The following is a 21,937-nucleotide window of genomic DNA, read 5'->3' on the forward strand; positions in this document are numbered from 1 at the left end:
AGAAATATTTAACAGGAGAAGAAAAAAAGGGAAAACAAACAAAATAGCAATGAAGTATTTAAGAAATATCCGAAGGGTTCACATGGCAACCCATTTTTTATCATAAATATTTTCTTAAGATTTTTTACAGCATGAGCCTTCCATCCGTCCGAAGATTTCTGCTAAAGAAAAAAAATCCAAAAAACCAAACAGGTGTACAGCAAAAGCAGTAACGTTTTAACCGCTAACTGAAAATATTTTAGCAAATTATTTAAGCAAACTGAAAACTTTAGTACCCATTATTTCTGTCAAACATATTCATTTAAACATTGCACCGCCAGTGTGTTCACATAACATGCAACATCTCTTCCAATAAAATGTTGTTTAGCAATTTGGCATTTGAACACTTCCTTTATGTAAGCAGGAGATGTAAATTATGCGTCATGGATGTCGAGGTAATAAAAGAGTTCTAGGCTTAAGTTTGCACTTGTAGGTTTCATTGCTGAACTAAGACCAAGAACTGCAGGTTCAAATCCAGATGAGGTCAAGACAATTCCAAGACACGATCAGCATACATGAACATACATTTCCTACAACTTCGTGTAATGCCAAATAATGATTCATTGTGTCAAAACATCAGGACACAAAATTCCAAAATTTTTTGGACCATCTGCTCGAGTATCAAACACAGATGTAAAACCTCAACACGGTGGCTTGATTTCAGTATGAAAAAAAATTCTTCATAAACCTCGTTGAAATAACGTATTGTAGTAAACTGAGCACTTAACAATGTTTTTATCCTGCTTGTCCAAAAATATGATCTCTGTTGTTAAAAAGAGACATCTGGTGTTTTTCTGAGAGATGCACTGTTATGGAGAGACGGATATCCAGAGTTACTCCGGCCACTCTGTTGTTTTTGGGGAGAGGGCGGCAGGAGTTCGGTCATGAGGCTAGTCCGTCTCCATCGTCCTCATCACAGCACTTGCAGACTTTACACTTACAACACAGAATACACGGTGCAGCCAATAGCAGGAAAGGGGAGGCCACCAACAACAAGACACCAAAGCCAGCGAAAATACCCACAACCTGTAACAGGATACGAAAAGACATCTTGCTTAATCACAGGTCCAAATACATGTACATATTATATTACATATTTCCTCTCCCGCCGTACGTGGGAAGGTCTGTCAGCAACCTGCGGATGGTCATGGGTTTTCCCCGGGCTGTGCCTGGTTTCCTCCCACCATACTGCTTGTCGCCATCGCATAAGTGAAATATTTTTGAGTACGGCATAAAACACAAATCAAATAAATAAATATATTACATGAAATTTTCCTCCATGACTGTGATATTATTTTGCTTCATTCTCAGAGGTCTATTGAAATTACACAAATATTTTGTGGTTTGTTTGGAGGCTTGTATGATATCTTAATGAAAAAATGTAAGTTTCAGCATCAAACGTAATATTTCACCTTATTTGCATCTTTCTTCGGCAACTTTTTAGGTCACATGAAGAATGTGCATAAACGATACATTCCTCACACAAAAACACAAAAAGAAACGGAATTATTTCATTGCAGATAGATTGATTTATTTATCTATCTGATTGGTATTTTACGCCGTACTCAAGAATATTTCACTTATACGACGGCGGCCAGCATTATGGTGGGTGGAAACTGGGCAGAGCCCAGGGGAAACCCACGAACATCCGCAGGTTGATGGCTGACCAGATATATTGCCATAAATTGAAAAAACCTCCGAACCCATCATTACATCATTGTTTATTTACCCCGGTCCATCCTGGTAAAAAACATGAGGGAAAAATGTCATTTTTGTTTGTTTTCTGGTGTGTTTAATGTATGGTTTTCAAGAGCATCTGAAATTTCACTATTAATATTCCCTATGTTAACTGCTGTGTGTCAAATTGCTAACACAGCTATGAGGCATGAACGTGGCTTTGACCAAGGATGCCTGGGAACAAACAATCAATGATGTTATCAGGTTTTACGACTATTTAATTATTTATGGGTTTCATATGTGGGTTTGTTAACCCTTACCTGTGTTCTGTGCCAGATCACCGAGGCTCGAGAGTGACCCAGTTTGTTCTTACAAGGCCCTTTGTCGTAATGTCGCAACAGAAAGTCATCCTGTGAAAAAAAAAATAAAATAAAGTTTGTATGAAACTTCTGAAAGACTGACATGTATAAGTAATAGTACTTTTAACAGATTATCTCCCTTTGCAGAGATGTACAAAAACAAAAGTCTCATCCAAACATTCAACACACCACAGGTCCTAACATTACATAATTTAACAACACTATGGTACCAAAAAGTCACCAGTTAAAGAAAAATTTTGTTAAGTTTGATTTACTGTAAATCTCCTGAAACTGAACATGACTTTTCACTTCTCATTAGCTATTTATTTATTTGATTGCGTTTTACCCTGCACTCAAGAAGGTTTCACTTGAATATATGATGGTGGTCAACATTATAATGTGAGGAAACACCTAAGGGAAACCCATGACCATCTGCACGCTGCCGTCAGACCCTCCTATGTTTGACCAGAGAGGAAGCCAGCATGAGTTGGATTTGAATTCACAGCGACAGCATTGGCGAGCGGCTGCTAAGTCATTGTACTAAGCACACTAACCACTCTGCTGGATGAGCAGTTGGTGACAGATTTCAAGAAATTATAGGTGTTTTACTGTATTTGTTAAGGCAGGTATACACTGAGCACTTTGCTGCAAGCCGAGCCGACCTGACCCAACTATAGTCTTTGCAAGTCGGCCTGAGTCGTGTCCAATCAATGGGAGGTATTCATTGAGTAGCGGGAAGGTAGACACTAGCGAGTGAGCATTGAGCATTGTACTTTGCTATAAGGGTCTGAATAGAATTTCCTGACGCTGTTGCACGCGTTCCAATTTTTTCTGACCACTTCCGTTTACCAGTAAACAAATATTTTCTATACGCTTCTCTTCACCAGACATGGATTTGGCGCATAATAGCAATATCTGATATTTTGCAGCTATTGCAGCAATTTGTATGATTGCCGAAGACGCCGTCGAAGACAGCCAGTCAGGAGTTGCTGGGTAAAGCCATGGCTACTGTGGCATGAACAGCAGGGGCTTTTTTACAAGGCTCATCACTTCAAAACTCAATGAGCTTGCCTTCTGTCTGTGTCGTCAATGCGATCTCCGTGGGCCCCGCTATTTTGGATACCAAAAACTGGTCGCGTGACTATGCAACTACTTCTCACTGGCTGAAGGTTGACGATGGTCGTTGGAATGGATACACTAGTGGAAAGAACGTTAAAATGCTCAAATGGGCCCGACTTTTTTTTACAAAATATCTACCACGGTCAGATCACTCATGACTAGACATGATTGTAGTTGACAGGACACAATTTTTGTCGTGGAGAGGCAACACTAGAAAATCTGTCACTAACTCAATGCGATTTTTCAGTCGGGTGGGGTCGGGTGGTGTCTCATCAAAACACTCAGTGTATACCAGCCTTTAATCCTGCTCTCAGTTTTGACTGAAGTACTCACATCAAGTGAGGCCAGGCAGTACCAGCAAAAGACATGTTTACAGCGTTTACACATCATTTGAGCACAACCATCATTTCGTTCTATGGGCACATGGCACACTGGACAGCGTTTAATTTTGGCATCTTCAGCACTGCTGAAAGGTATTCTGAAATCACACAAGCAAAAAATACATCTGCAAATAGAATTATCCTACCATTCATATACAAAATGGGTAATAAACAGTCTTTTAATTTGATTTTAGACAAGGCACCACAGGCATCTGAGGTCATCTGCGTTAATGAATTTGTGGCCAGGTGCCAGTTTCACAAAGCTCTCTTAATGTTGCGAGCTTGCAACTACCATGACAACGTAATGCCCATAGTACTGGTTGCCCTCGTAGTTAAGTGAATGTAACATTAAGAGTGCTTAATGAAACCAGGCCCTGGACACCTGTGATAACCCCCTACTTTGAAATGGTTTCATCCAAGGTGGAGGTTAAGTACGACGTTAAACCCCAAGCACTCACTCACTCCAAGGTGGAGTTTTGTGATGTGGGTCATGAAGCAGGTATGTTCTGAAGCTTGCGTCTCTGATTTTAGACCCTTTCACTCTCAACGTTGCATGTAGTGGGAAAATCCAAAGTAGAATAGAATTGGTGTTATATACCGTAATGAAGAATATTTCAATTATATGACGGTGTCCAGCATTATGGTGGGAGAACCCAGGGGTAACCCACAACCCACAACGTTGCTGGCAGACCTTCTCACCTACAGTGACCTATTTCATGGCTTGGAGGAGTTACTTACCCCACATCATTTTCTGAGCCCTTGATATGTTCATCACACGTCTGTGTGCCATGCCACTTTGTTTTACAAACAGAGCAGAACTGTAGTCCACACTGAAAATAGCAAAGACATTGAAGTCATCAGCTCAAATAAGCATGCAGACATTAATAAAATACTGAAGTTTGCTTTATGTCATCACCTATAAATAAAAGCAAGCTGATACATAGAAATGGACGAAAAAATTAAAAAAAAAAGAAAGACAATGTTATACCCGCCAACTTGACTTTAGGCTTAACACCTGAATAAACAAAGAGAACAGCTGATAAGGTCAACAAAGTCTTTCATATGATACTTCAGTTCCATGTAGCTGGATGTATTAAAATGATATGAGTGATAAGAGCTATCACCATGATTAGAAAAGATTTATGATAAATAATGCTAGTTAAACCCCTAAAACTGAAGAATCTTCCAAAACAAAATTGTCGTCAGTTCTAGAAAATGTGCCTGTTGTGACATGATATCTGTTATGTTAACAGTTAATTCGGCATGACATCGAGTAAGGCAATTATGCTGGAATGAAAACGACAGAAAAGTTCTGTTTCCACATGATTACGCCAAAACTTACGTAATATGATGGTGATTTTAATACACTGCATTTTTTTCTTGACCATTACGTTGACATTCAGGTTATCTTGATCCTTATCCATGGAAACTGCTTGACACATTGACAGAGATGTTTTACACTGGAATAGTTTTTTATTTATTTATTTATTTGATCGGTGTTTTACGCCGTACTCAAGAATATTTCACTTATAAGACGGCAGCCAGCATTATGGTGGGAGGAAACCGGGCACAGCCCGGAGGAAACCCATGACCATCCGCAGGTTGCTGACAGACCTTCCCACTTACGGCCGGAGAGGAAGCCAGCATGAACTGGACTTGTACTCACCGCATTGGTGAGAGGCTCCTGGGTCATTGCGCGCTAGTTTTTTAAAGGAAGGAAACTGTTTTTGTACATGTGCATGTATTTATGTATGCTTGAAGTTTTAAGGCAAACTTTTTTTTTGCAGTCTTTAGATATGTATACAAATACTGTGTCTTCTTGTGGCGGCAGGAGACCTTGCTGCCAAAGTGCTACGGCCAATGAAGTATCGTGCTGAAGACACCAGGCATAACACCCCAACCAGTCACATAATACTGACACCAGGCCAACCAGTCCTGCTTCTTTGCTCTAATCTCTCAGTGCTGAGCATCAGACGAGGCAGCAACAAGTACCGTTTTTAATGTCTCTACAATCCAACTCAGCTTTGATCCAAGGTCTCTTGACTTTGAGGCGGACGCTCTAACCATTAGGCCAAGGACGCAGTCTTAACTGCTGCTGTTAACAAATGGGTTTGATTGATTGAATGGTGTCAGTACGGAGTTTCCGATTTTTTCACTAATATGATGGCAGTCAAGTTCATGGGTGGGTGAACAAGACAGCCTGAGGAAAACTGTGCCAGGTTTTCATGCTGCCCAACTAAAAAATTTAAAAAACAATTACAAATTTTTATGATTATGTTTGTGCCTAACACAACAACAAGAGACACCTGTACCTGTGCCTTATTTTGGGATTAGATGTCAGCCTTTGAGTTATCAGGACATAAATGGGATACCAAGGGAGAGATGCAGGTGCCTTGGGCGCCGCACCAAGACATTAATTGTCATGACTTTAATGTTGTAATCTAAGGACATGTTTACTAGTGTCTGATAATATGTACCTTAAAGGAAAGTGAAACTGTAAAAAAAAAGCTGCAGTGTATTAAAACCGCTACTGTACATTTCAGAGGATGATACAGAAACAAAATTTTCTTTCCTTTCCATATTGTCTGAACTGATGTCACACAGGACCACATTGAGTCACCGATTGCTGATGCTTAGCCACAAACGACGCTTTACTTTAAAGTTCTCTTGATGTCATTTCAGCATAATTGCCTTACTCAAGATCATACCTACCTAATTCAACGTTACATAAGGAATATCATCATGTGTCATCAAGAAAATTTTATGGAAACTGATTCTGTTTCTGAAAATGCTTTACAATTGTTAAATACCGATATTCATGGTGAATTCCTCGGCATCATCATGTCAACTTTGTTCCGTAAGACATCACTGATATTATCTTAATATTTCTATTCAACTTCTCTTGGAACTTGAGAGCAATTTAAGCTAAAGCCTAGAGTACATACCGTAGGGCACTGGACAGGTGCTGGCCTCTGGGTCTCTCCGCTGGCAGAAGAGCAGACATGACACACTGTATCACAACCAGCCTCCGGACAGAATGTCCGATTAGGATCTAAATCTACCTCTGAAAACCAGGGTAAAAATCACAAACTTAGCCAAGCAGAGCCTGAATGAATGCACAATGGTGGAAATAATACAAGGTTAAATCCAAGTGTGATAGCTAAATGCACGCTAATTGAGTCCGTAATAATCGTTTTCAGTCGGAATGTGCACCAAATGTATTACGTCATGTGCGTATGGGTATTTATAAACACACATGTTCCGCACAAACTTTGTCCAATTTGCAACCACTTTTTGATCTTATGTTCAGGTATGGAGGCCCAAATCATTCAAATGAAAAAGTTAATAAATGTATTTGTGGAAGGCGTGAAAACAATACATGATCACATGGCATAAGCATGTGACCTCTCAGCCTCACATGCCTCTATGAAGAGTTTTCATTGGTTGAAAGGTTGTAGAAGTGCTTTACATGAACCATGCCTGAAATCTGTCCAAGGGAAACTTGTGAAACTTCTTTCCGACTTTAACACAGTGGTCCATATAACTCTACAGGTTCTCTCCAGTAGTAGTCAAAGTCACACCTTTGGGTGAATGAGTCATAAGAGCTTTTAACAAGTACATGAATATATTTGTATATTCATAGTTTCTCAAAAGTACTTACCTCTCTGAAATCGTAGCCGTCTGTATCTGTCAAATAATGACGGCTCTACCAGTTTCTCTATCTGAATCCATAAAGATCAAGCATTAACCTGAATTCACATTTGCAAACATACACTGTAAACAGTCATGCCTGATCTGTTTGCTTGTGTGGGATTTACTTCGTTTATTTGACAGTGGTACAATGTACTATGCCATACTCAACAGTTTTCCAGTCCAATTAATATACAATGGTGGTCAGATTGATTTCCAGTGGAAATGATCGATGAAGTCATATGTATAAAGCATGACTTCTTCATTCATCCATTTGCTGCAAACTCGAACACTATTAAACATAGTGCAGCGTAATGACCCAGGAGCCTCTCGCCAATTCGGTTGATGTGAATTCAAGTCCAGCTCATGTTGGCTTCCTCTCCAGCTGTACGTGGGAAGGTCTGTCATCAACCTGCGGATGGTCGTGGGTTACCCCCAGGTTTTGCCTGGTTTCCACCCACCATAATTCCGGCCGACGTCGTATAAGTGAACGGCATAAAACACCAATCAATTAAATAAAATGAAATGTCTATAGGTAGAGGAAATCAGAGTTACCTGACAATAAATTACTCCTGACTTACAATCGCAGCTGTAGCTGGCTTATTGGTCAGAGGTATACGTCAATGCTTGATATGTATATATATACATTCTATCATTATTCTGCTCACCTCTTTAGCCTCCATTTTGCCCTGTTTCCGGCACTGAGCATCGGGACATGTGATAGCAAGTATGTTGCCCTCTGTGATAGATACATTCAGGTACTGTTTTACACACTGTGAAAAAAAAAAAAAAACACAAAGTTTGTCAATCTCACATGATACAAGACAAACCATTACTGGTAGAGTTTACCGCTGTATCCTCCAATCAAATGGTTTGATAGCCTTATAAATTTTATTTTGGTACACAGATGATATTTCAGCAAATATTAAAAATACTGCATGATAGCTGGAGAAGGCTGTGAGATTGATGCATAGACATCTTTTTTTTTCTTTTTGATCACCAGGCCCCAGGATCAGAAAGCTATCTTAGACTTAAGTCCACATTTTAATCATAAAATATGGTGTTTTCCTTTTCATTATGTTAGCTGAAATTTGTTGTACAATGCCTTACCCAGAATTTACGGTGTCAAGTAATATTCTGATCTCTTGTTAAAATGAGAAACAACAATTTTGAAATGATTTGAAATTTTGACTTAAGCCTGAGATGGCTCTGTGATCCCAGGAGCTGTGTAATTAGTTGACTGTAGCATTGCCCTCCATTGTCTCTAACAATGGACTTTTTGACAAAGTTCACGATACCTTTAAAACCTGATTATGCAAATTACGCAGATATCTCTGCTGCCAGCCCCATCCAAATTAAGTGAAAAACACTCAAGGCAAAAATCAAGGAACTTTTCAGAAAAAAACAATGGAGGTTTCAATGAAGGCATTACAATGGTTTTGAATAGTGAAATTCATATAACTTTGTATCATACCTAATGGTAAATAATTTCACCTAATTTCACTTTTCACTCCCAATTTTTGACATTTCAATTTTCAAACTATATATCACCTCAAGTAGAGCATTTTTCAAGTCCCACATTTTGCTTGATTCTGACTGATTCAGCCACCTTATACGGCCACACTGGAGTCTTCAGATTACTTCAGTGACACATTTTGCTTGACTCTGACTGATTCTGCCACCTTATACGGCCACACTGGAGTGTTCAGATTATTTCAGTGACACATTTTGCTTGATTCTGGCTGATTCAGCCACCTTATACGGCCACACTGGAGTGTTCAGATTACTTCAGTGACACATTTTGCTTGGTTCTGGCTGATTCATCCACCTTATACGGCCACACTTGAGAGTTCAGATTACTTCAGTGACACGTTTTGCTTGACTCCGACTGATTCAGCCACCTTATACGGCCACACTGGAGTGTTCAGATTACTTCAGTGACACATTTTGCTTGATTCTGGCTGATTCATCCACCTTCTACGGCCACACTGGAGTGTTTAGATTACTTCAGTGACACACTTTGCTTGACTCTGGCTGATTCAGCCACATTATACGGCCACACTGGAGTGTTCAGATTACTTCAGTGACACATTTTGCTTGGTTCTGGCGGATTCATCCACCTTATACGTCCACACTTGAGAGTTTAGATTACTTCAGTGACACATTTTGCTTGATTCTGACTGATTCAGCCACCTTAAAAGGCCACACTGGAGTGTTTAGATTACTTCAGTGACATAATTTGCTTCACTCTGGCTGATTCAGCCACCTTATATGGCCACACTGGAGTGTTTAGATTACTTCAGTGACACATTTTGCTTGACTCCGACTGATTCAGCCACCTTATACGGCCACACTGGAGTGTTCAGATTACTTCAGTGACACATTTGCTTGACTCTGGCTGATTCAGCCACATTATACGGCCACACTGGAGTGTTCAGATTACTTCAGTGACACATTTTGCTTGGTTCTGGCGGATTCATCCACCTTATACGTCCACACTTGAGAGTTTAGATTACTTCAGTGACACATTTTGCTTGATTCTGACTGATTCAGCCACCTTAAAAGGCCACACTGGAGTGTTTAGATTACTTCAGTGACATAATTTGCTTCACTCTGGCTGATTCAGCCACCTTATATGGCCACACTGGAGTGTTTAGATTACTTCAGTGACACATTTTGCTTGATTCTGGCTGATTCAGCCACCTTATACGGCCACACTGGAGTGTTCAAATTACTTCAGTGACACATTTTGCTTGATTCTGACTGATTCAGCCACCTTATACGGCCACACTGGAGTGTTTAGATTACTTCAGTGACACATTTTGCTTGATTCTGGCTGATTCATCCACCTTATACGGCCACACTGGAGTGTTTAGATTACTTCAGTGACACACTTTGCTTGACTCTGGCTGATTCAGCCACCTTATACGGCCACACTGGAGTGTTTAGATTACTTCAGCGACACATTTTGCTTGGTTCTGGCTGATTCAGCCACCTTCAAAGGCCACACTGGAGTGTTTAGATTACTTCAGTGACACATTTTGCTTCATTCTGACTGATTCAGCCACATTATACAGCCACACTGGAATGTTTAGATTACTTCAGTGACACACTTTGCTTGATTCTGACTGATTCAGCCACCTTATACGGCCACACTGGAATGTTTAGATTACTTCAGTGACACACTTTGCTTGATTCTGACTGATTCAGCCACCTTATACGGCCACACTGAAGTGTTTAGATTACTTCAGTGACACACTTTGCTTGATTCTGACTGATTCAGCCACCTTATACGGCCACACTGAAGTGTTTAGATTACTTCAGTGACACACTTTGCTTGATTCTGACTGATTCAGCCACCTTATACGGCCACACTGGAGTGTTTAGATTACTTCAGTGACACACTTTGCTTGACTCTGGCTGATTCAGCCACCTTATACGGCCACACTGGAGTGTTTAGATTACTTCAGCGACACATTTTGCTTGGTTCTGGCTGATTCAGCCACCTTATACGGCCACACTGGAGTGTTTAGATTACTTCAGCGACACATTTTGCTTGGTTCTGGCTGATTCAGCCACCTTATACGGCCACACTGGAGTGTTTAGATTACTTCAGCGACACACTTTGCTTGACTCTGGCTGATTCAGCCACCTTATACGGCCACACTGGAGTGTTTAGATTACTTCAGCGACACATTTTGCTTGGTTCTGGCTGATTCAGCCACCTTATACGGCCACACTGGAGTGTTTAGATTACTTCAGCGACACATTTTGCTTGACTCTGGCTGATTTAGCCACCTTGTACGGCCACACTGAAGTGTTTAGATTACTTCAGTGACACACTTTGCTTCATTCTGACTGATTCAGCCACCTTGTACGGCCACACTGGAGTGTTTAGATTACTTCAGTGACACACTTTGCTTGACTCTGGCTGATTCAGCCACCTTATACGGCCACACTGGAGTGTTTAGATTACTTCAGTGACACACTTTGCTTGACTCTGGCTGATTCAGCCACCTTTTACGGCCACACTGAGGTGTTTAGATTACTTCAGTGACACACTTTGCTTGACTCTGGCTGATTCAGCCACCTTATACGGCCACACTGAGGTGTTTAGATTACTTCAGTGACACACTTTGCTTGACTCTGGCTGATTCAGCCACCTTTTACGGCCACACTGAGGTGTTTAGATTACTTCAGTGACACACTTTGCTTGACTCTGGCTGATTCAGCCACCTTATACGGCCACACTGCAGTGTTTAGATTACTTCAGAGTAAGTTAGATTAATTTCTCAAGGAAAGCTTAATTGTTTGCATCAAAGTACCATCTAACTATTTTAACTGCCGATATGTGCCTCTGAACAGGCATTTTTATTTGATATTAGGACAAAACTACTTTCATATTGCTGGTTAATTTCAAGGCTTCACAAAAAGTATCATTTTACCAATTTACACAGAATAAAGTCAAAATTTGCTGGAATAAACACTTTGTAAACATGTAACAAGGTTGATGAAGAGTAACAGTGTACTTATATAGAATACACATCAATGCACATGGCAGGTACAAGTAAGTATTTGAATCTAGCAGTCACGTTTGTACGCTAATAGCCTACGGCTATTCACAGTACCACAGTGTATCATCGCTACGACCAAGGATATATGGCTAATGGGGAAGTCACAAACACCGCAGTAGCATCCATCAGGCAACAGTACGACATATATGCACGTCATGACGGGTAGATAATGATCAGAGTCTTGTCACTTATTCCACATATCACTTTACATGGCCAAAACTAACCAGAAACGGATCAATAAACCCTGAGTGTGTTAACCAAAGTACAAGGCCACCATTTCCATAATGGAAGGCTTGAGAACCGTGCACAGGGCTGAATGTACGTGTACATTAATTCAGAATCTGATGCCTGGTATCTGTCCATGCAATTAGGAAAAGTGTCCTTTTAACCAGAGCTAGTCTTTTGTTTTTTTTAAACACAGAAGCCCCTAAAATGTTCACCCTGCATCCCTTCTCATTTTTTGTGAGACGCAATGTTAAGAGATTTGAACTGGAAAATTCTGCCCAACCCCTTTTTAAGAAGTATACATATGCTTTCCCTTCTACTCCCCTCCTTTTTTTTTGGGGGGGGGGGGGGGGATCTGCAGAATAGGAAAGGGTGCCTGCTCTGCAACGCCTAGATTAGGGTCTGCCACAAATATAAATGTGCCCCCTAGGCCATGTTGAAAAAATTCTTTGTTGGCATAAACCCAACCATCCCCAAAAAATAGGGGAGATTGATACGTTTTTTTTTTTTCTGGCTTATATAAAAGACATAGATTTTACAGAAACTTAACATTGAGAGAAAATGAAAATGCCAACATTACCGCAGCGCCATTTTTGGAGGGCTGGTTGCATTACCCCAAACTAACATATTTTTAACGATGGCCTGGAGATCACCAGTTTTCCAGCAACAGAATCACAAATCACAAACTCATTTTTCACTAATATGTTTCCCTGTATTCAAATAGGCACATTGGGCTGACTGATTGATGGAAAGATTGATATTTAATTCCATGCTGAAGAATTCTGCACATACATGACAGTCACTATGATTATGGGTGTCAAAAAACTAGAGAAAACCACCTGACAAGCCCGTCCTTAAACTACAGGCGAAACATCAAGCACTGAATTCAAACATGTGACCTCAATGATCAAGGGCATGATAGTGCCCTTTTCTATGCACAAGAAAGCAGCAATTTAGAACTTATCGTTATAAAGTTAACAGCCTGCTACGTCTTACAAGGAAACAATATTTTGAATGTCAGTTCAGCAAAGTAAATCAAGACATAAAAAAGACCTGGAAAATTATTAGTGAACTACTGTGTTGAAATAAAAAAGCAAGTAAGCGACAAGTTTTCAGTATAAATGGTAGTGACATTTGTGATAAGACCGTGATTGCTAACAACTTTAATGAGTACTTCAGTACAATAGCAGACCAACTAGTGAGCAACATGGACTCCGCAATATGAACAATTTACAGATTTCTTAGACAACCAATTGGATCAGAATTCAACTTTTCGCATGTCTCTCCAAATTTTCAGTCTGTGATAGGTAAGCTGAAAGGTACATGTAATTCCTCTCCTGGGTTAGACTGAATATGTACATCCTTTGTGAAGTTAGTGGTCAGATGTAATATCTACACCTCTAGCACACACTATCAATATATCTCTTACTTCTGGAACTGTTCTGAAAAGTGTAAAAATCACTCAGATCATGCATATATATAAATCTGGTCAGACTAAATCACATTGAAAATTATAGACCTATTTCTGTCCTGCCTTGTTTCAGCAAAATCCTTGAGAAATCTGTATTAATAATGTTGCTCGAATATCTAGTAGAGGAATCTATAAAAATATCCAAATCAGTTTGGTTTCAGGGCTAATCATTCTACCATTCACGCTCCCTATAGTCTTTACGAAAAACTTGTTAATGCGAAAGAGAATATACAGTACAGCGCTGTAACATTCTTGGACCTGTCACAGGCATTTGACACCGTAAAAACCATGATGTCCTTCTTCTTAAACTTTCTCATTATGGTATATGCAACTGTCCAAATAAATTGTTTAAAAACTATTTGTCTGACACACAACAATATGTAAAGTTTAATAACGCCCAATCTAACCCATCTACCATCACTTGTGGTGTCCCACAGCGATCTATTCTTGGCCCCACTTTATTTCTACTCTACATTAATGACATCATTAGAGCATCAAACCTCCTGGATCTTACTCTATTTGCAGATGACACAAGTTGCATTTACTCCTACGATGACGCAACTCAAGCGATTTCTGTCATAAATGTTGAGTTGGAAAAAATTTATACGTGGCTTCTGGCCAACCTGTTATCTCTGAATATCTCCATAACCAAATATATGTTAATAAAGCCCAATAACAAGAAAATAACGCCCATTCCCAGTTTGGTTATCTCAGGTAACAAAATTGAAAAAGTTGATAAATTCAAATTTCTTGGTATATTTTTTCCATGAGAAACTGACCTGGACTGTTCATATAAGCTACTTATGTTCCAAACTATCAAGAAATATAGGCCTTACTTCACATATTAAACACTCAGTAAATGAAAAGACCCTCCTAATCCTTTATTACTCGCTTATCTACAATACAGCAATATATTATGGGGAAACACATATCAGACACATCTCAAGCCCTTGTACATAGTTTAAAAAAGGACAATTAGAATAATTACTTCATCAGGCCGCCTTTGCCACACCCAACCGCTTTTTTGTGACCTGAAAATCTTACCCCTTGCCGAACCACCTCTATTTTCTACTCTGTTACAAACTCATATTTACTTATATTCCATAGACACCATTCCTGTAAGTTCAAAGCCCTGTTTAATCAAAGAAGAAATCCGTATCACACGGGAGATAGAGATCTAGCCTTCTACAAACCATTGTATAATACAAATCCATTATATTATTTATTCAGAACTTCCAGTCCTAGGGAATGGAACAAGTTCCATTAACACTAAGATCAGTTTCTTCTAAATTGCACTTTCAGTCTTTATTAAAATCTTTTCTACGCTAAGCTGCAACCTTCAGTCTAACATTACACAATTAAGGCATAGTTGAGGTAAAATAAATTCATATATATTTAGAATGAAAAACAATTATTTAGACACAAACTAAAATGTCAGCCTCACCCCTCCAATGCTGTTATTACTTATACATGGGATAGAACAAGCTCAACATGTGCTTTATTCCCACTATGTATTACATCTTTTTAGACTTTATTGTTATCACAATGTGTCTGTATTTTGCTGATGTCTTAAAATCTCTAAAGTATATATTTACTACTGCATGGCTAATTTAAAAAAAAATCAAATCTAGGTTTTATATGTTGCTGTTAAGTTGGTCTCATTGGCAAATGTAGTCTAACTTATACCTGAATAAATAGCATGCATACAATGTGTTAAAATTTAACATTTTACATGTGATAAATATATAACAACTAGGGTGTTTGAAGTTTCAGAAAGAACTTTGTATTGGATGCTCATAATAGAGCAAAGTTGGGAATGTTCTTCCCAGCTGCAAATGCCAGTAAGTATAGGAATTTGTTACCCTGCACAAGCAGTGAAACCATAGTTGTAGAGTACGCACTGTTGTTGAGTAATGATTTGGTTCTGCTCCTTTGGTACCCTCGACAAATACATGACAAATGCATTAGGCCGTAATTTCCTGACAATAACAATGCTATATCAATAACTTCTAACCTCCGGCATCCAGAATTGTTTACACAGAATGCAATATTTACTGGTGTGAATATCATAGCTAAAAGAAATTTTTAAACAGAAATGTCGCAGGATCTTGCAAGACACGGGAGCTGGGTACTAATTTTCACTCAACAGCCTATGTTTTAACCTAGGGGCAGCATACTTGCTACATTAAATATCTGTTTCACTGACATTCTGCATTAGAAACCGTGTCGCCATTCACAGCAGCTTATAGTAAAAACAATGGAAAAACTGAAAACACCAAGTAAAAAGTGTTACTTTGAAAGCTTGCCGTTTTATTGGCCATGAAGAGCAGAAATTTCAAAACCACTGTTCGTGAATGGGTACTTATTTCATCAGGGTTGCTTTGTTGTGGCGAGTGTAGTTGTGTGTATCCTGAAATGCGAATATCACTCATACACACAAAGAAATCCAAAAATATCAATACTTGAGCGAGTGAGTGGTTGGAGTTTAATATTGTACTTAACAATTTTTCAGTCATATGACGACGAAAGAGTCCATAGAGGGTATGTAATGTTCCTCCTTGTTGCAGGGCGGGTTTCCACAGCTCTTTTATCTACTGCTGCTTCACTGAGACGACTTACTAAAGGCAAGTAAGTCGCCCTGCCGGAGCCATTATACTGATATGGGTCAACCAGGCGTTGCACTTTTCTCTTAATGCTGAAAGCCAAGTGAGGAGGTTACAGCTTCCTCTTTTTCAAGGTCTTAGGTGTGACCCGACCCAGGATTGAAACTGGATCTACTGCCCCCGAAGTCGACGCTCTATCAACTGTGTCATAGGGGCTGAGATCAATAGTCGAAGCCTTGTTGCCAAAAATGGGACTAGGCAAACTTACCATACTGCACTGCAGTCAAGACACTTTGCACAGCAAATACTGTAAGCATGTACATATAGACCAAAGTTGCATGTATGTATCAGGAAACCAAAAATTATAAATTCTTAAACCTCTGTTGACAAAACTTTGCCAAGAAGAGCACGTACATACCGTTTCACAGTACAGACATTTACAGTCATGTAGTTCGTACATCTCCAGTAGAGGGCACTCCATCAGACAGAGGCGACATGTGATGAGAGGGTCGATAGCCAGGTCTACGCTACTCTTACTGGCAGAGTACACAGCCATCTTGTCAGTGGGTCTGAAACAAGCCAAAGTAAAGATATTGAAGGGTTTGGTTTTTGTGAATCTGAAACCAAAAGAAACAGCGAAATGATTCAAATCAGTCTTTGTGTTTCTCAACCAAGGCAAAGTACAGTCACTGTTTATGTATTTATTTAAAAGGTATTTCGTACTTGTATGATGAAGAAACCAGAAAGCCAACAGTAACTGAACCACCGACCTGAAAAACATTGTGAAAAGAAAAAAAAAAAAATCCAGCTTGGGGTTGAACACTCCACCACAATGGACAAGGGTTTGATAATCGCAGCAAGCCTACACTTAAATCATCTGCATAAGCGAGGCGCTTGCACAGCTATTGCAGGTTTCAGACTGTCATTATAGAGCAACTTCCGACTTTGTGAATTTGAAACATGGCAAAACACAGCTACAGTATGATACAAGAAACGTGTCAGATAAAACAATTTCAGACAGTTATCTAACAATGTGCATATGTAGGTCAATACAGGAAATATGCACACGCAACAACAGACAAACAAAAAACCCAATGTTTACTACGCCTGCAGATTTTTAATAATTATGTATTTCCATTTCATGTTTAAGCCTGTAAGCTGCCCTTCCAGGGTGTCGTGGCATCAATTTTATGCCTAACACCATTTCAGGCTATTTTACATAGCACAGTAATAAGTAGGTATACATTCTTATAAAACACCATGCACATGTTTTACGTGTGCACACATATAGGTCTACTAGAGGTAGTGCTGTACCAGGCACATACTGGGGCTGTAGATGATGTTAGGCTATGTCTTCTTCTTTCCTGCAGCATCCACTTGGTACAGCGCCTAGGGTACAATTAATGCTTCCTCTACTTAGAATCTCCCGCTGCTAACAGGCGTGTGCATCACTTAGCTGTGGAGATAACACTGTACACACACCTGGAAGAATACACTTACATTAACAGCTGCAACAGCCTGATTATTCAAAGAGGGATGGATGTGCAAATGTAACCTGAACTACATGTAATTGTGTACATTTTTTATAACACACACAGCTGGAGGGACAACTTATCATTCTAACTACTAAATGTTTGTGTGACACACCATGTAGTTGCACTTCCAACCTGAAATGCACATGGACAAAAGTTGTATAACTGTACATTATATACGTGAACAGTTTTTCAATGCATTCATTTCTTTTCTTTCTTTGACTTTAACTTGTGTTTTATTTTAAGCTCAAAAATAGGTTTTAATACATAAAGTTTGAGCAACCGAACAAGCAATAATGACAGCAAACCTTTTACAACTGTTTATCCAAAATAATTACCTTCCTTTGTGTGGAAATCCTCCGGAAAGGCTTAATGGGGTTATGCATGTTTACAACAACATTATCCTTTTTTTTTTCCATCTTTAGCAAGGAGGAAAAACTCAGGCCAAGTGAATCCTAGAACATCTTTGGGCAAAGTTTAATCTAAGCTCTGGCCCTGTTATGTCACTGCTGGCTGTCTAATCTATAGACAGTAGGAATAATAAGTACTATATCCTAACAGCAAATGGTTTGTGGATAAAGGCTGTATCAAACAAAATTGTTTCTTCCTTGGTCATTACTGGCTAAAAGCATATTTCTACACATGAAACAACAATTTAGGTTACAATACATCAAAGGCTTTCAAGTAATGCCCGACATAACTACAAATAAAACAACATAATAACAAGCCTGTGGCAAGCTGTATTCGATAAAATCCTCTATAAATTGAAAGATTCTAAATGGATTTTGCACTGAGGTGAGAATGCACATGTAAGATTAAAAAGAATGGATGAATATCACCTGGATAAGTACATGAATACACCGCAAGTATCCACACATGCCAGAAATAAGAATGACATTTTCACGTGATTATATATGCTGTCTGTTCAAACCAAATTCAGCTACATGTACATGTGTATAGGTTATGCAGTTCTGCTGAATATACTTCTATCAGTAAATGAACATACCCAAAATATAAAATATTTTATATCAATTTGTCCAGTTTTACACCTGTAATATACATATATTATAATCAAACTAGAGGCTTACATAACAAATTCAATGGCTAGCTGGCTTTGGTCTAGGGACTAAAGGTGGCAGCCTTTCAATGGCTGGGTCACACAAGGCACTTGTTCAATATTGGCAGGGAATTTTTCTCGATCCTTGCTGGGATTTGGTGACAAAAACTTGATGATGCTCATTATGTGGCCGTGTGCGTAGTTAAACATTGTGTGAAATTGTCTTTCACCAATATGGTGTGCATATGTGTAATTCAGTAACTTGCTGTCAGCTTCCACCAGTTTTCTCCATCCATAAACCTGAATGCCACCGTATACGTGAAACATTCCTGGGTATGGATTGCCAATGAAATAAATACATACATAACGATGACAAACTCAGTCTAATGGGTGGTGGAAAATGGGCAGACCCAAGGGGAAACCCAATGCAAATAGCATTCCTGATATAATTTATTTATTTATTTATTTATTTATGTGATTGATGTTTTACGCCGTACTCAAGAATATTTCACTTATATGACGGAGGCCAGCATTATGGTGGGAGGAAACCCAGCAGAGCCCGGGGAAACACATGATCATCCGCAGGTTGCTGGAAGAACTTCCCACATACAGCCAAAGAGGAAGCCATATAAAGCTGTAGCTCAGATATCAAGAGCTTTTTGGCCAAAGGCTTTTGATTTGATTTATTTATTTTATTTGATTCGTGTTTTACGCCGTACTCAAGAATATTTCACTTATACGACGGCGGCCAGCATTATGGTGGGTGGAAACCGGGCAGAGCCCGGGGGAAACCCATGACCATCCGCAGGTTGCTGAGAGACCTTCCCACGTACCGGGGAGGAGAGGAAGCCAGCATGAGCTGGACTTGAACACACAGCGACCGCATTGGTGAGAGTCTCCTGGGTCATTACGCTGCGCTAGCGCGTTAACCAACTGAGCCACGGAGGCCCCTTTTGATTTGAAATCTGTCAGATAGTGACAAAGCTATATTATTGTACATGTAACAGAGAAAATTTAAAGACACATGATAATCTAGCCTTGTACACAATAAAGATTCCAGGAATTTAAATTATGGTTCTAAAGTAGTTTTTGTGACTTTTTTTTACAATTAGCTATTTGAGTTCAAACATTGGAATTTCTAGCCAGCTGAACTGTGGCCTTTGTTCTACAAAGTGATTTGCTCACCTTGATTGCTGCTTGCAAGGTCTAAAACAAGCAAGTAAACCAACCTTGCACAACACTAGTGTAAAAATTTCAAATAAAACAGATTTTCAATTTTTAGACGCATGCTGATGAATGAGTGAGTTCTTGTGTTTTAACGTCGTACTTAACAATTTTTCAGTCATATGTTGGTGAAGGAATCCTCAGAATGTATGTAATGTACCTCCTTGTTGCAGGACAGATTTCCACCGCTCTTTTATCTAGTGCTGCTTCAATGAGATGCCTTACCAATGGCAAGTACGCCGCTGTGCCTGAGCCATTATACTGATACGTGTCAACCAGTCATTGCACTATCCCCTTCATGCTGAACGCCAAGCAAGGAAGCTACAACTTCCTCTTTTAAGGTCTTGGTGTAATTCGACCCAGGTTTTACCCTGAATCTACCGCTCCAGAAGCGGACGCTCCACCAAATGTGCTATCGGGGCCATGCTAATGAAAAACACGGATACCGAATTCATTCACATATTTTGCCTGCTTTCATGTACTGTAAGTCATATCATCATGCTTTGATTGGTGTGATTTTCTAGGAATACTTTCAGGATATTTTTCATATTTTTCAAGAACAATTTACAGCAGAAGCACATGGAGTTTTAATGCCATGCATTATTTAAAATATAATTTGAGTTTCAATAGAACAAATTTTGAAATATCCCTACTGACAGATAATAACTAATATATTTGACATATGGCGTTTATAATTCAAGGTGCCAAGATCATTAGTGTGCCAGCCCAGTTCGATGACCCAGGCCCCTCTAAAAATGCAGTTGCTATGAATTCAGGTCAAACCTGCAAATGGTTGTGGGTTTCCCCCGGGTTGTGAACGGTTTGTTCCTACCATAATGCTGGCCGTCTTCGTATAAATGAAACTTTTAGAGTAAAAACACCAATAAAATAAATAAATAAGTCCTAACGGTCTATACAAATATCAGGCATGGTAAATTCATCGAAACAATTGTTCTACTTCCATGTTTTTTCTGTGGATTTAAAACTTCAGAATTGAGGATCTAATCTGGAGAATGAAGAATTTCTTCAAATATACATAAGCTCCACATGTAGGTACATGCAGGCTTATTAGCTTAAATCGAACTGTTTGATGGGTTTCCACTGAACACTGTCTGCACAGGAACTGAAAGAGTGGTTCAAAATTCCATGCTTGAGATGTCATTATAATATTGCATTACGAGGCTCCAGTAGGCCTACCAACATGGCCATACTCATGATTGTTACAAAGGTTGATATCTTAAGGCAACAAATTATATGTTAATCATTCACCTGCAAAAAGCTAATGCTAACTTGGAAAAGGATTTCATCACTAATAGCTTTGTTTTGCCATGACATCTAACATAATCTGACAAATTATTTTATCCACACCGACATGTACTGCTAACAAAGACAATTGACATAACACTGACATAACATTTTTCTTAAATGTCCATTAAAACAAACGCGATTTTCGGATTATAATAGTAGTACAACCGTCCATTCATATTTAAATCTCACCTCAAAACAGATCAACCTTATGTTTAATTTCTGCCTTACTAACGAAGCATATTTATCTTTCACACGACTGCTTCCGGGATATATTCGAGTGCAGACAGTTCAGTTGTCAGGTTACCAACAACATTACCTGCGTCAGTGCTTGACCACTTACAGACATACATGCATGTATTTTCATCTTACGTACTCGTAAACCACTTTAAAAAAATCCTTACCCGGCCCCAACGGAGCTTTGTTTATCAGATCCCCGTTCAGTCCGCTATTCCTTGAAACACGAAGTCATGAAATTCCTTTTCGATCAACATTATTTTGGCAAGGCTTTTCACAAAAACATCTTTGCCGTGACACCAAACTGAGGTGACAAGGTGATTCACAATTATCTCCCCTTGAATGATAATTAATACCGAGCAAGCGTGATTTGGTCATTCAAATCTGCGATAGATATTAGCACACGTAAATTACAGAAAATATACCACAAACCCAAATATTTCGA

At 39.2% G+C, this 21,937-nt stretch overlaps 1 protein-coding gene across 1 annotated transcript; it reads right to left on the reverse strand.

The window, feature by feature from the left end:
* LOC135470375 (probable E3 ubiquitin-protein ligase RNF144A-A) lies at positions 1–21,790 on the reverse strand. Its single transcript, XM_064749277.1, has 9 exons — positions 21,660–21,790; positions 16,556–16,706; positions 7,933–8,037; positions 7,236–7,296; positions 6,520–6,638; positions 4,313–4,404; positions 3,528–3,672; positions 2,037–2,126; positions 1–1,065 (listed from the first exon to the last, which is right to left on the reverse strand). The coding sequence occupies exons 2-9, from the start codon at positions 16,691–16,693 to the stop codon at positions 922–924; spliced, it is 894 nt and encodes a 297-aa protein (XP_064605347.1). The 5' UTR covers positions 16,694–16,706; positions 21,660–21,790; the 3' UTR covers positions 1–921.
* Positions 21,791–21,937: the final 147 nt, after the last annotated feature.

This window comes from Liolophura sinensis, chromosome 7 (assembly GCF_032854445.1).
Source record: "Liolophura sinensis isolate JHLJ2023 chromosome 7, CUHK_Ljap_v2, whole genome shotgun sequence".
Classification (NCBI taxonomy): domain Eukaryota; kingdom Metazoa; phylum Mollusca; class Polyplacophora; order Chitonida; family Chitonidae; genus Liolophura; species Liolophura sinensis.

What these genes read in the sequence shown, in the direction of transcription:
- LOC135470375 (XM_064749277.1), bottom strand. Translation starts at nt 16,693, where the DNA reads ATGGCTGTGTACTCTGCCAGTAAGAGTAGCGTAGACCTGGCTATCGAC. An exon ending in GGCTCAGAAAATGATGTGGG is followed by an intron (nt 3,673 to 4,312) that starts GTAAGTAACTCC and finishes GTGTGATTTCAG; the next exon opens with AATACCTTTCAGCAGTGCTG. An exon ending in TGATCTGGCACAGAACACAG is followed by an intron (nt 1,066 to 2,036) that starts GTAAGGGTTAAC and finishes ATCCTGTTACAG; the next exon opens with GTTGTGGGTATTTTCGCTGG.